The 13,076-nt window shown below is 35.2% G+C and overlaps 1 protein-coding gene across 1 annotated transcript in view; it reads left to right on the top strand.

The window, feature by feature from the left end:
- podn (podocan) overlaps positions 1-10,803 on the top strand; it is a 39,768-nt gene extending 28,965 nt beyond the window's left edge. The window contains exons 8-11 of the mRNA XM_073822757.1: positions 316-592; positions 3,618-4,338; positions 6,101-6,249; positions 9,819-10,803. Coding sequence (XP_073678858.1) covers positions 316-592; positions 3,618-4,338; positions 6,101-6,249; positions 9,819-9,996 — 1,325 coding nt within the window. The 3' untranslated portion in view covers positions 9,997-10,803. The remainder of the gene's footprint in view (positions 1-315; positions 593-3,617; positions 4,339-6,100; positions 6,250-9,818) is intronic.
- Positions 10,804-13,076: the final 2,273 nt, after the last annotated feature.

Here is a 13,076-nt window from a genome sequence, read left to right as displayed (position 1 = left end):
CAGGAGATCACCTGAAATCTGTCAGTATTGAGAGAGAAACCCTGCCCCTATCAGTACTAATTGATATCAGTTGCTTTAGTCCTAATTGATGGCCTATAAAGGCTTCTCATTACCCAGAATGTACACAGGAAAGACTTCATGATGGGTAAAAGCAAAGAACTCTCTCAAGATCTTCGTAATCTTATCGTTGAAAAGCATTTTGATTGGAATGGTTATAGGTGCATTTCCAGAATGCTGAATGTTCCTGTGAGCACTGTGCGGCCATTATCCGGAAATGAAAAGAGCATCAGTTCACCATAAACCGGCCACGATCAGGTGCTCCACGTAAGATCCCTGTCCGAGGAGTCCAAAGAATAATCAGGAGAGTTCTCCAAGAGCCAAGAACCACTCGGGCAGAACTTCAGGAAGACCTTGCATCAGCAGGTACTGTTGTTTCAAAGAAAACTATAAGCAGTGCACTGAACCGCCATGGCATCCATGCACCCTCACCACGAAAGACTCCATTGCTGAACAAAAAGCATATTGAGGCTCGGTTAAAGTTTGCGAAACAGCATTTGGAGAAGCCTGTGGATTATTGGGAGACTATAGTATGGTCAGATGAAAGCAAAATTTAACTTTTTAGCAGTCATTCTACACACCATGTTTGGAGAAGAAATGGCACTGCCCATCACCCCAAGAACACCATACCAACAGTTAAGTTTGGGGGTGGAAGCATCATGGTTTGGGGCTGCTTTTCAGCAAGGGGTACAGGCAGACTTCATATTATTAAAGGCAGGATGAATGGAGAAATGTACCGGGACATTCTGGATAAAAATCTGCTGCCATCTACCAGAAAGCTGAAAATGAAAAGAGGATGGACATTTCAGCAAGACAATGATCCCAAACACAAGGCCAAGGAAACAATGAAGTGGTTTCAAAGAAAGAAAATCAAGTTGCTTGAATGGCCCAGTCAATCACCTGACCTAAATCCCATAGAAAATCTATGAAGAGAACTGAAGATCAAAGTTCATAAAAGAGGCCCAAGGAACCTTCAAGATTTAAAGACCGTTTGTGTGGAAGAAAGGGCCAGAATCAGTCCTGAGCAATGCAGACGACTGGTCTCTCCATACAAGAGGCGTGTAGAAGCTGTAATCACCAACAAAGGCTTTTCTACAAAGTATTAAATAAAGTGTGTTCAATACTTATTCCCTGAGTCATTTCACTTTATTTATTATGACTCAACTTGTATACTTAAATGTTCTGATTTCTTTGTATGAATTCAATATTAGGCTTGAAGGCTACATCTGGTGGAAATTTTGTTTCAATAGACCACTTAGAAATACCCTTACTGATAAAAATGCTGATGTGTCAAATACTTATTTTCCCCACTGTATTATATAAGGATTATATTTTCCTTAAAATTATCTTCCTAACTTCAGGACTTGTTCTCATATCATAACTGTGACATTCTGCAAAACTACAAGCTTTAAAACAATTTTTTTCTTACTGGTGAAGATTAGATCAAATCTGTTTTCTCTCAGGTACATTGCAGTGTAAGCTTCACAGTGAACATCACTTTTGTCAACGTAGTCCATATCAACAACAAAAATATATCTTGATTGCATATAGTGGTTATTTTGGAAAAATCCCTGGAATTTTGAGCAGTAGGATTTCTCTTTATATAATGAATATGTATGGTGCCCCCAAGTTTGAACTTTGAAAATGCAGTTTAAATGCAGCTTAACAATCCCAGCCAAGGAAGAAGGGTTTTAGCTGTTGAAATGATCAGACTCATATTGAATTATGAGTCTGTGTAATCCAGGTCAATAGAGTTAGGCTATGTCGAAAAACTCCCATCTCATTTTCATCTTTAACTTCAAAATCTTTTTTGCAGTGATTTAGCACGATTGTGATGTTGGGGAAGAAAAAGAGATGGTAGATTTTCGACTTACCCTAACTGTATTGACCCAGATCACATACAGTAGACTATAGACATGTTCATCACAAAGACAAGAATTTGAGGTTAAAAAGTATATAAATTTGTTTTGAAAAACTAGATAGTTTCACTAGATAAGACCCTTCTTCCTCAGCTGGGATCATTTAGAGCCCGTTGAAGCTGCATTTAAACTGCATTTTGGAAGTTCAAACTTGGGGGCACCATACAAATCCGTTATATGGAGAGAAATCCTGAAATGTTTTCCTCAAAAAACAATTTTTTTTACGACTGAAGAAACAAAGACATGAAAATCTTGGATGACAAGGGGGTGACTACATTATCTGTTCGTTTTTGTTCTAAACTAATCCTTTAAAGGGGTCATCAGATGCAAAAGTAACTTTTACATGTTGTTTAAACATGAATGTGTGTTGGTAGTTTGTGTACACAACCACCCTACAATGATAAAAATACACCCAGTGGTATTTTTTTAATCTTTAAAAGTAATATCCCCTTTTTAAAATCAGCTCATTCTCAGCTTCTTGTCATTGTGATGAAACACAGTTGATTGACATGAACATTTTACCTTAGACCCGCCCTCACCGAGCTGAAACAGTCCGACTCCGATGCCATTGTGTCGACTCAGGTGCAGAGGAAGACTCTAATTGAGCGATTAATGTTGAGTTAAGACTGCACAATTTTCAAAGTAGTCGCGTCACAGATCTTTTCACACTGCATGACTATCTATGGTAACATTCTGTCGCTGCTGTGTTCACACTGCAAGATAGATCGGCGACGGGGTTTCACAACCAAACACACGCGAGAAGTAACATGGAAACAAGGCAAGGTCACGCATGCAAGACCAGAGTTCTCACGTGAGACTGGGATTATTATTAAAAATTGAAGCCCGCAAGAAGCTTGCCATAGAAATTGCATGTTTGCAGCGAAAATAAGAAAAAGAAAAGAAGCCCTTTTCTGAACCGAAACCATGCTAACTCCTCCCCCAACTTTCATCTTGCCTGATTGTTGCTCGCTCAATCACCGATTTGCCTGTGATTTCAGGCATTTGTTGGCGATTTGTCAAAACCTGTAGTGAGTCAAAATCGGGGCTAAAATCGTACAGTCTGAACTCGGCATTACTGTAGGTGTTCTGTTGTTGGATGTAATCATGAACATAGCAGTAGTTTCAGTTTTTTAAAGGAAAGCACCGATCCCGATCTACATATGTATCTATGTTCATGTGAATCATTTGTGATGCAGCTTCACCCACAGCCGAAGTGAGTATAAGGATTTTTAATGCATTTGAAATGGCATTTCTTAATAATGTGCTTGTTGACAAGTTTTGCCACTAAACGCAGCTAAATGCGGCTAAAGTAAACATTCCAGGTGGTAATCCCTCAGCAGAGAGGGGCGGGCCAAGCAGAGCTCATTTTCATTTAAAGGCTCCATGGCTTAAATGAGCTGATATTTTGCTGATATTTAAACAGTTAAAAGGGTGTTTTTTACACTACTATTGCGAATTTTTAATCAAAGTATATTAGAGACTTTTCATTAAGATCTTAAAGAATTATATGAACTTGTGGAAAATGGGCATCTGATGACCCCTTTAAGTACATTCAAATTGATTACTTTCATACTTTCACTCGAAAAAGTAGTACATTTGCTTTTACTGGAGTGGTATTTTATTATCTGTACTTTTACTCAGGTACTTTATTTGTGAACTTTGTCCACCACCGGTGACTAATGGAAACTATATTTCTCTTATCAGTCAGTTAAACAGTCTGGAATATCTGGATTTGTCCAATAATAACCTCACCACGGTTCCTCTTGGACTTCCTCGAAATCTTGTCCTGCTTCATCTGGAGAAGAATTCAATTCAGAGCATCACAGTCAACGCCTTGACGCCCGTCCGAAATTTAGAGTACCTGCTCCTCCACAACAACCGCCTCCGCTCTCGCTCCATCCATCCGGCCGCCTTCCAGGGTCTGAAACGTCTCCACACGGTCCACATGTACAACAACCTTCTGGAGCGGGTGCCCCGCGGCCTTCCTCGCCGCGCGAAGACCCTCATGCTGCTCCACAACCTCATCAGCGAGATCGGACGCAACGATCTGATCACGCTCTACACCCTGACGGAGCTCAACCTCAGCTACAACCGCCTCACCAGCGCCAAGCTCCACAGAGAGGCCTTCAGGAAGCTGCGGATCCTGGAGACCCTGGATCTGTCGGGAAACAAGCTGCAGTCGCTGCCGCTGGGTCTTCCCAAGAGCCTCCAGGTTTTGAAGGTGAAGGACAATCAGATGGCCGAGGTACCGGAAGGAGCTCTGATGGGAATGAGTTCGCTGAGGGAGCTTTATTTGACCAACAATCAACTGAAGCTGAACTCTATCTACCAAGGAGCTTGGCAGGAGCTAAGCACGCTCACGGTGAGAGATCGTCAGTCAGTTGAAAAATTTTATGATTGTGCTTTAATGGTTAGAACTAAATGTGGCAACCATGTATATACTGTATGGTTTTTACAGAGCTTAGTGAATTTTGGGCTTGTGGTGGTGCTTGAAACAAAGTTTTTCTGTAAAAAAATACTAATAATGATATAACGTGATAAATTCTGACAGACTGCTGGGGTCATGAATAATAAATATATAGAAAAAGGGTGAAGTTCCTAAGTGGTCAGCTAGATTACAACTGGTTTTGTGCAAGTAACCTTGACTAACATTATAAATGAACCTCATGAAGATACATTTTTATTTTGTTTATATATTACTATTTATAGTTTTTTCATTTCATTATAATTTTCTTTTGTTTGTTTTTTTATATGTAATATTTTATAGGTTATTTCATTTATATATACATATACATTTTCTGTTTTTAATACTAATAAATTATGTTTATATTTTATTTCATATTTTTTTACTTGTTTTTGGTTATAAATTAATTTCATCTTTTTTATATATAGTTTTTCCATTTCATTTTTTGTATATTTTATTTTATTTTATTTTGCCTGTTGGGTAAGTTTGTTTTTCTGTTATCAGCTGGATAACAAAAGCAGACTATGCTCCTAATAAATAATAAAAATATAGAAAAAAGGGGTAAAGTTTGTCACATGAAACTCATAACATTTTTTATTTTATTTTTTGTTGTATTTTATTTAATTTTTATGAAAATAAATTTAGTTTATATTTTATTGCATATTTTATATATATATAATTTTATTTGTTTTATTTTATTTCATCTTTTTTATGTAAAGTTTTTCATTTTATTTTATTTTGCCTGTTGAGTAAGTTTGTTTTTCTTTATCAGCTGGATAAGAAAAGCAGATGCCATGCTCTTTATAAATAAAAAATAATAAATAATAAAAAATTAGAAAAATGGTGTAATCTTGTCAAATGGAACTCATATATTTTATTTAATGTATTTTTATTTATTTTATTTTTATGAAAAGAAATAGGTTTGTTTACATTTTATTCCATATTTTTTATACATTTTTATTATAATTTTATTTTATTTTATTTTATTTTATTTTACCTGTGGGGTCAGTGTGTTTTTTCTTATCAGCTGGATAAGAAAAGCTGATTCTATGCTCTTAATAAATAATAAATAATCAAAATATTAAAAAAAAAATGGGGTAAAGTTTGTCAAGTGGACCTCATAAAAGTAAATTATTTTTTAATTTATTTTATTATATTTTTATGAAAATAAATTATTATAAAGTATTATCATTATATTTGTTTTATTTTGATTCATCTTTTATTTGACCAGGTTTTTATTTTGCCTGTGGGGTAAGTTTGTTTGTCTGTTATCAGCTAGATGAGATATTTTATTTCATATTATTTTTAGTATTGTTTTATTTTATTTAATCTAATTCGATATAAATTTTGTGCTAATTATCTTATTTTGTTATTTTATTTTATTTTATTTTGCCTGTGGAGTAAGTTGTCACAGAGGGAGCTTGTTTTGTGTTGTCAGCTGGATACGAAAAGCAGACCCTGTGCTCTTACATGGGGGGAAAAAGATAAGATATAAAAAGAAGCAGTCTCTTTCATTGCATGCGTTCGTAAGTGCTGTTTCCAGCCGAAGAAAGATTCTGTTGGACCGTAAAGTCCAATTTCCCATTTCAAAGGCTTGGCTGTATCTCCCTTTGATATATGGAGAAAGAGGATGCTGGAACGTGTTTTATGTGTCTTTCAGACGCTGGATCTCTCCGGTAACATGTTGTCGCACATTCCTTCTGACCTGCCCGAGTCTCTAGAGTACCTTCACCTGCAGAACAACAGAATCAGCTCCATTTCAGCCACAGCCTTCCTCAACACACCCAACATCAAAAGCATCTTCCTCAGGTGATGTGCATTTCACATTTTCACTCACATTTCTGTGCAGTTTACATCCTTTCACTAAAAGTAAGGCCGGCGTCCCAGTTGATAGCTGATAGTAAACTATTTTCAGTCAAAACCTTAAAGTATTGTAATGTTTATGAACGTCACCTTGTGCTTACCGAGGTTGCATTTGTTTGATCAAAAGTATAGTAAAAACAGTAATATTTTTCTAATTTAAAAGAACTGTTTTCTATTTGTGTGTATTTTAAAATGTAATTTATTTCTGTGATCAAAGCTGAATTTCCAGCGGCATTACTCCAGGCTTCAGCATCACATGATCCTTCAGAGATCATTCTAATATGCTGAAACATTTCGTATTATTATCAGCATTTACAAACACATTTTACCACTTAGTCATGCAGAAGCACATGCAGACACTGAATGTTTATGTATTAATGTCAAAACTGGATAAACACCAGATGGGTTTGAGATCCCATGTTGTAAACATGGTTTTCTTGCATTGCTGGATTTTATAATGACCTTATTTTTAATAGCTATCAGCATTTTGTTGTATATAAACACTCAGTGAGGGATCATTTGTGTCCTCAGCTCAGAGGTTTTACTGTGTGTTTCTTTTTGTGAAACTGTCGTTTTTTGTGGTCGGCTGGAGCTGCTCTGCTGTAATGAACTCAATATTGAAGCTCTCACAGCTGCACTTACTGTACTCCCACATAACATGAGGCGAGAACATTTCCCTTAAAATCACACTGTAACAGCGTTCAAACTGTAAACTGAGTCTGAGAGCATATGGAGTGAATGAAAGAACGGATATATTCCTTAAAATAGTTTTCTCATCTTGACCTGATTATCGGGTTCGGAAACATGTGATGCACAGACACTGGACTAGTTTCGGTGCTGGTTGTGTTTTAATGGTGATTAGGGGCTTTTTTTCGGCAAATAGGTCACTATGTCAGAACAATGCATTTTGTATAGCTCATAATAAAATAATATAAACAATACGTATATTTAAGGCACAAGAATATGGTGCAACGCAAAATCATAATGAAAAGCAGATTTAAAAAAATGTTATCTTGAAACAGTGCCTTAATATTTACTACAAGGAACTTATGTATTTTTTAAATAATATTTCATGATTGTAATAAAGCCACGGTAGCCACCATAGTATGGTTGTTCTATGTACTATTTAAAAAAAAAATCTAAAACCAGCAGATTTAGCAAAAAAAAAATTAAATAAAAAGATCTTAAACCATCTACTGTAGAACCAGCTGATTTATCAAAAACAAACAAAAAACAAACAAACAAAAAAACAGATAAAACCAGTTGATTTGGCAAAATAGAGCAGCTAAAACCAGTAAAAAAAAAAAAAAAAAAAACTGTGAAAACCAGCTGGTTTAGCAAACATATTAAAAAACAGCTAAAACAGCTGATTTATAAAAACATAAAATTAAAAACAGCTTAAACCAGCTGAAAAAACAGCTGGTTTCGCAAATATATATATATATATATATATATATATATATATATATATATATATATATAAAAAACACAGCTGATTTCTAAAAAATATTTAAAAACAGCTTAAAGCTGCTGTTAGCAAAAAAAAAAAAAAACAGCCAAAAAAAAAAAAAAAAGGTAAAACCCGGCTGATTTAGCAAAAACAACAAAAACCATTAAAAAAACTAAAACCAGCATTTAGCAAAGAAAAGAAAAGAAAAGAAACAATGCTACAAACCAGCTGATTTAGCAAAAAAAAAAACAACAACAAACAAACAAACTAGATAAAACCCAAATGCTTTGGCCACCAAAAAACAGATAAAACCAGTTGATTTGGCAAAATAAAACAGCTAAAATCAGTAAAAAAAAAAAATTGTGAAAACCAGCTGTTTTAGCAAACATATTAAAAAAAAACAGCTAAAAACAGCTGGTTTATGAAAAATAATAAAAACAGCTTAAACCAGCTGAAAAAACAGCTGGTTTAGCAAAAATATATATATAAAAAAACAGCTGATTTGAAAAACATATTTAAAAACAGCTTAAACCAGCTGTTAGCAAAAAAAAAAAAAAAAAAAAATAAACCCCGGCTGATTTAGCAAAAACAACTAAAACCATTTAAAAAAACTAAAACCAGCATTTAGCAAAAAAAAAAAGAAAAGAAAAGAAAAGAAACAATGCTACAAACCAGCTGATTTAGCAAAAAAAAAAAAAAAACTACAAACTAGATAAAACCCAAATGCTTTGGCCACCAAAAAACAGATAAAATCAGTTGATTTGGCAAAATAAAACAGCTAAAATCAGTAAAAAAAATTGTGAAAACCAGCTGTTTTAGCAAACATATTTAAAAAAAAAAACAGCTAAAAACAGCTGGTTTATAAAAAATAATAAAAACAGCTTAAACCAGCTGAAAAAACAGCTGGTTTAGCAAAAATATATAAAAAAAACAGCTGATTTGAAAAACATATTTAAAAACAGCTTAAACCAGCTGTTAGCAAAAAAAATAAAAAAATAAAAAAAAGATAAACCCCGGCTGATTTAGCAAAAACAACTAAAACCATTAAAAAAAAAAAAAACTAAAACCAGCATTTAGCAAAAAAAAAAAAAAAAAGAAAAGAAAAAATGCCACAAACCAGCTGATTTAGCAAAAAATAAAAATAAATAAATAAATAAAAAATACAAACCAGATAAAACCCAAATGCTTTGGCCACCAAAAACCAGCTAAATCTAGTAAAAACCAGCTGTTTTAACAACAAAAAGCCCTGCTTTAAAAACAAGCTGATTTAGCAAAAAAAAAAAAAAAAAACACTGTTGATTTAGCACAAACAAAACGGCTAAAATCCAGCTAAAACCAACAAAAAAAAAAACAGCTTAAAAACCAATTGATTTAGCAAAAAACACAACCAAAGATCAACTGATTTAGCAAAAAATGGCCAAAACCCAGTTGTTTCTTTTACCAGTGTAGACCTACATTATTCTTTATTCTGTTCAATTTTAGGACTTTAATAACATCAATAAAGCAATACAGTACAGCTTTGCAGGAGCAATACAAAACATTTCTCCAAAAATGAAAATAATCATTCATGTTGGCAGAAAAACACAGATGTGTTCACAGATGTTCAAGCAGCATTAATAGTAGTGAACATAATAAAAATTGTGATATTTGGAGTCGGTTCTCAAACCTAATGCTCTGACTTCTCTTGTACATAATGTCCTGTCCGCTCTCTACAGTCTCTGTCAACAAAAAAGATAGAAGAAAATTAAAGAGATGGATTCATGTGCGTCAATATAACGCTCTGTGCTCGTTTTCAAGTGGACAACATCACGGACATTTCTTAATGGACATGTCTGAGCCATTAAATCCCATGTCAGTGTAACTTTTTAGCAATTTAGCTGTTCTATTTATAACAGTACGGACTGGAGTGGTGTCCTCGCTGAACTCCTGCTTTGATTTGAGAACATGTGATGCTTCAGGAAGAAGCCACTCATCTTTTCTGAGAATTTGCAGGTTTCACTTGTGCATGATGCTTTTGCCTTTGTATAAGCTTCCTTTGCATTGCCTCTTTCTCTTTCTCCTTCAGATTTAATCGTCTCTCAGTTCATTCGGTGTCAGAAGAGTCTTTTTCCCACCTGTCCAAGCTTCAGGTGTTGGACATCGGTCACGGTAACATCTCTCCCAACCGAGGCAGAGCAGGAGAGCAGATGGAGGAGGAAGAGGAGGAATTACCGTATGAAGAAGAGGAGGAAAAACATTCATGAGTTACGGATGGAAACCAGTAAAAAAATCATGCCCTGAACTTTCCCTCACTCAAAAATAAAATAAAAATGACAACCAGTTTTGTGGCTGCTGACAGATTGTGATTTTTTTCTAATATCTGTCTTTCTTCATCACAAATTTGGCTTCATATTGTAAAAGGATAGAATGCAATAATAAGAGAACAAAAGTCATATACTTTGATATCTGGTGCAGGATGCCGGAAAATTGTATTGGTTGTCTTTTATTTTTTTTGTTTTTGTGGTGTTTGCTCAGTCATGGCTCATTGCTCATTGTGTTTACATGCATAAAAACATTTTGTGCTTTTCCAGAGAAAAGGGTCTGGTGTTTTTTCTGTAAATGAAAAAGTTATTTTATGTGAAGTCATTTAACAGTGTTGCGAATTTATACTGGGGCAGAAAACATCCCTGTCCCCATTCAACTGCATGGGGGCATTTTTACATTTATTATAGACTTCTGGCAAAAATTTCATGTCATCTAAAGTCTGTATTTATAGCTGTGATAGGTAACATACTAATACTTCATTAAGAGAGCTTTTATGTTAGCATATTTTAATTACAGAAGCAGTTTTAACATTGTTTTCTTTGGATTGTTTGGCTACTCAAATCAGAATATACCTAAATATGACTTAATTTGTGTTCCCTGCTAGCTAAACATCACATACAGTACATAAACAAAAATCTGGCTCTAAACTTCTCTCTTCGTTATTCAAAGTTGATCTAGACAAGTTTATGGAAACTATTCAAAGCTCTGTTAATTAAAGCAGTCTTTCTATTTTTGTCCTATATTATTTTTTTAACCAGGCAACACATCCCTTATGAAAATTAACCATGTTTTACTACAAAAAACAAACACCATTTTTACTATAGTAGTAACCACAAATCAATCATGGTTTTGCTACACTAAATATGGTATTTGTAGTAAAACTGTGGTTATACAAATAGTAATCAATAGGCCAAAAAAACATGGTAAACTGGTAACTGTTTAATAGAAAAGAGAAAAAAAAACGAAGCGGAAAAAGGTTTAGCGATTCGCGCTCCGAAGTCTCGATCTGAATCAAATGATTCGCGCTTCTAAGACCTGATCTGAATAATGATTTGCGAACCATTATTTCAGATCGAGACTTTGTAGTACTTATCACAAATCTTTCAATTCGCTCGATCTGAAGTTCTGATATGAATCAAAAGATTCACAAACCAGCTCCAAAGTTCCAATCTATATCAAATGATTTGCACTCCACACTCCAAGTCCAAATCTGAAAAATAATTTGTGAACCATCATTTCAGATTGGGAATTTGGAACGTATGTCACAAATCTTCCAATTTGCAAAAAGAATCACAAACCCACATGATTCGAAGTTTTGATATGAATCAAAAGATTTGCGAACATGCTCCAAAGTTCCGATCTAAATCAAATGATTCGCGATCTGCGCTCCTAAAACCAAATCTGGATAATGATTTGTGAACCATCATTTCAGAATGGGAATTGTAGCACTTATCACAAATCTTTCAATTCACAAAATGATTCACAAACCTGCTCGATCCGAAGTTCTGATTTGAATCAAATGATTCACGAACCTGCTCCGAAGTTCCAATCTAAATCAAATAATTAGTGAACCATCATATCAGATTAGGACTTCTAATCGTATATCACAATCCTCCAAACTGCGAAAAGATTCACAAACCCGCACAATTCCAAGTTTCGATATGAATCAAAAGATTTGTGAACCTGCTCCAAAGTTTGATCTAAATCAAATGATTCGCGATATGCGGTCCTAAATCCAAATCTCGATAATGATTCGCGAACCATCATTTCAGATCGGACGCTCGAAATTCTGATATTAAAGGGGTCCTATTATGCTCTTTTACAAAGTCTTTATTTTGTTTTGGGGGTGCATTAGAACATGCTCTTATGCCTGGTGGTTTGAAAAACGCATTATTTTTCACGTAATTAACATTATTACAATAGCCTTCTCCCCAGGCTGGCACAAACGGCTCGATTAGTTCCGGGTTTGATGAAAAACTAAATTATTCGATAGATTATTGATAAATTATTTTTAATATAACTCTGATTGCATTCGTCTGAAAGAAGGAAGTCATATACACCTAGGATGCATGGAGGGTGAGTAAATAATCCACTACATTATAGCCTGCGAGATTGCTGATACATGATATAATCATTATTGTGCTACTTTATTTAATTATTTACATGTCCGAAACCAGCTCCAGCATAAGGCTAGTAAAGCTATCTATACTGTATGATGAATAAATCTCATACCACACACTGCACACATCTACAGCACGACTCCGATGCGGATACCGCTGATCGTCACTCTAGTCAATGCTTGTGTTTACATCAGCCGTGGCTCTGCATGTTTCGAACCTCTATACCGCACACATCAGTGGTGCAGCTTCAGCGCGGCTACCTGAGCAGTTTGTGGATACTTTAGTCAATGCTCGCGTTTATAAACTGAAGCATCCCAGCGGCTGTGCATGCTACTTCGCTAAAGTTAGGCGAATCCCCCTCCTCGCCCCTCCCCACCCTCCAACGTTTTGAATTTCCATAGGCAGGATTTATTTGAATGATATTTTACACCAAGTAACTTTTCCCTCAACGCTCCCTCTACAGGTTGGAAGCGGAATTGTCCAGCCTACCGTCGTGTCACATGCATGTTATTTGTTTGGAGGCTATCCAGGACCGGTGTTATGCCAAATTCGGACCCCCGCCAAATTACTACCCCCCTAGTATTGGTAGGTTTAGGGTTCGGTGTGGGGGAGGGGTTAGGATTAGGCAATCAGGTAGCGATTTCAACGAGAGGGGGTAATAATTTGGCAGGGGTCAAAAATGGGCACAACACCGGCTTTGGAAATAACGATGTCCATTGACAAGGTAGAGTATGTTGTACGACTTTATGAAAGTATGAAAACGAAATAAAACATAATAATGACATTGTTTGCTATTTATTTTTGTGTGAAACTGACATAATTTTGAAACGGTCTAGCAATAGCCAGATAGGTTTACACAAGGATGAAGAAAAAAAAAAAGTATTGCCTAACAGTTTAGT

The sequence above is a fragment of the Garra rufa genome, chromosome 18 (genome assembly GCF_049309525.1).
Source record: "Garra rufa chromosome 18, GarRuf1.0, whole genome shotgun sequence".
In the NCBI taxonomy this organism is placed as follows: Eukaryota; Metazoa; Chordata; class Actinopteri; order Cypriniformes; family Cyprinidae; genus Garra; species Garra rufa.
The sequence above is the reverse complement of the archived record's forward strand: the minus strand, read 5'-3'. Positions and strand labels throughout refer to the sequence as shown.